A 2,172-nucleotide genomic window follows, 5' to 3' on the forward strand; every position below is an offset into this window, starting at 1 on the left:
AAAAAAAAAAAAAAATCCATCAGGCATTTTACCTTTAAACATTACTTGGGCCAATAATACATAATAACATGTTTAGAACTGTTTTCGCTTGTAACCCGTGCTTGATCTGTGCATATTTCTCTCCTGATTTAGAGGAGATGACTTTTTCATTGGAAAAAGCAATATTAGAGGACTCTTAAATTAGCCAGAAGCAATGGTTTAAAGTTAAAAACCCTTAATGATGGACTTGTTTCTTACAAACACAGCTTTTCACTCCACAAGACATTAACAGATGGACTGGAGTGGTGTGGATTATTGTGATGTTTTTATCAGCTGTTTGGACTCTCATTCTGACGGCACCCATTCACTGCAGAGGATCAAACGGCGAGCATGTAATGTAATGCTACATTTCTCAAAATCTGTTCTGATGAAGAAACAAGCTCATCTACATCTTGGATGCCCTGAGGGTGAGTACATTTTCAGCAAGTTTTCATTTTTGGGTGAACTATTCCTTTAAAGATAGAGTATCACTTTAATAGTATTTAGAAAAATAATTTAGAGTTTTTCATATATATATTTTTTTGTAATTGTTGTTTTGTGATTCTTATGTGTATGCTTTTAACATGTTAAGGCCCAAAGCTCCCCATCCTGCATCTGCTAACTCAAACCCAAGCAAGTTTGCACAGAAGTTTGGGAGTACGGATCGCTGTCCTCGCTGCTCCAAAGCCGTTTATGCAGCAGAGAAAGTCATGGGTGCTGGAAAGGTAAAACTGCAGCTAAAATTAAAGCAAGAAGCCGACTCGAGAGTTTTGACACATTATACTGTGTTATGATATGAAATGTATTAAAATTAAACAATTCAAACACAAATATAAGCATATTTTGAGAAAGTCTTCCCTTCTCAGCACTTCTGCAATATGCTGCTGTCACAGGTCAGCCGCAGCGCTGTGTAGTAATTTATCAGACTGTGACTGGTTCTGATCCAACAGCCCTGGCACAAAACCTGCTTCCGCTGTTTACTGTGTGGGAAGAGCCTGGAATCCACCACAGTGACGGATAAAGATGGAGAGCTCTACTGTAAAGGTACAAACAATCAAACGAGGCCGCAAGATCTCTGCCATCTCATTAATATCACTTAACCAATCAATAGACACTGTTTCAGATAGACCTAGTTATTGTTCAATAGCCATTACAGGCCAATTGATGCAATCAAGAGCACAAATATTGCAGTGATTAAAGCCTGAATGATGTTTATTTAATCTATTGCATTATGCAGAGTGTTTTGATCATGTTAACAGAAATGTCTAGAAGCTTGTTTCCACCAGGGGATAAAAAAAAAAATAAAAAAAAAGATTTTGACTTGAATCTCACAATTCAAACTTTTTCTCTTGCAATTCTGAGATTTTTTTTTTTCTCAAAATTGCGAGATGTAAACTCAGAATCATAAGATAAAAAGCCGTAGTTAACTTTTTTTATTCCGTGGTGAAAAATATAAAACCCTGTAACTCAGAATTCAGAGAGAAAAATAACTCAGAATTGTTAAATGTAAACTCAGAATTCCAAGAAAAAATAAAATAAAATCAGAAATGTGATATGTAAACTCATATTTGTGAGATTGCAAGTACCTTTTTTTGTCCCATGGCTGAAATGGGCTTCCATAGAAATTTGCACTAATTATTAAAATAAATGAATAAATAAATAAATAACATACTAATGTTTCCAAAATATTGCTGAATACTACACTCTCAGAAAAAAAGGTACAAATTTGTCACTGGGGTGGTATCGTAAGGTACAAAAGCTAAAAGGTGCATCTTTGTAACTTATTTACCTCTAGATGGTATCGCCCCAGTGACAGTTTTGTACCTTTTATCCTGAGAGTGCAATTTAATATTAGCCATGACATATTTATTATTCAGAATTAAAATTTGTGACCCTGGACCACAAAACCAGTCATAAGGGTCCATTTTTCAAAAATTAGATTTATACATCATATGAAAGCTGAATAAATAAGATTTCCATTGATGTATGGTTTGTTAGGATAGGACAATATTTGGCCGAGATACAACTATTTGAAAATCTGGAATCTGCGGGTGCAAAAAAAATCTAAATATTGAGAAATCGCCTTTAAAGTTGTCCAAATGAAGTTCTTAGCAATGCATATTACTAATCAAAAATTAAATTTTAATATATTTA

At 34.3% G+C, this 2,172-nt stretch overlaps 1 protein-coding gene across 1 annotated transcript in view; it reads left to right on the forward strand.

Moving 5' to 3' along the window:
- Positions 1-2,172, forward strand: part of LOC107719789 (cysteine and glycine-rich protein 3-like) — a 9,901-nt gene that overhangs the window by 6,114 nt on the left and 1,615 nt on the right. Inside the window, exons 4-5 of the mRNA XM_016527305.1 lie at positions 611-743; positions 969-1,062. Coding sequence (XP_016382791.1) covers positions 611-743; positions 969-1,062 — 227 coding nt within the window. The remainder of the gene's footprint in view (positions 1-610; positions 744-968; positions 1,063-2,172) is intronic.

The sequence above is a fragment of the Sinocyclocheilus rhinocerous genome, unplaced genomic scaffold (genome assembly GCF_001515625.1).
Source record: "Sinocyclocheilus rhinocerous isolate Xijiao unplaced genomic scaffold, SAMN03320098_v1.1 scaffold60, whole genome shotgun sequence".
Taxonomy (NCBI): Eukaryota; Metazoa; Chordata; class Actinopteri; order Cypriniformes; family Cyprinidae; genus Sinocyclocheilus; species Sinocyclocheilus rhinocerous.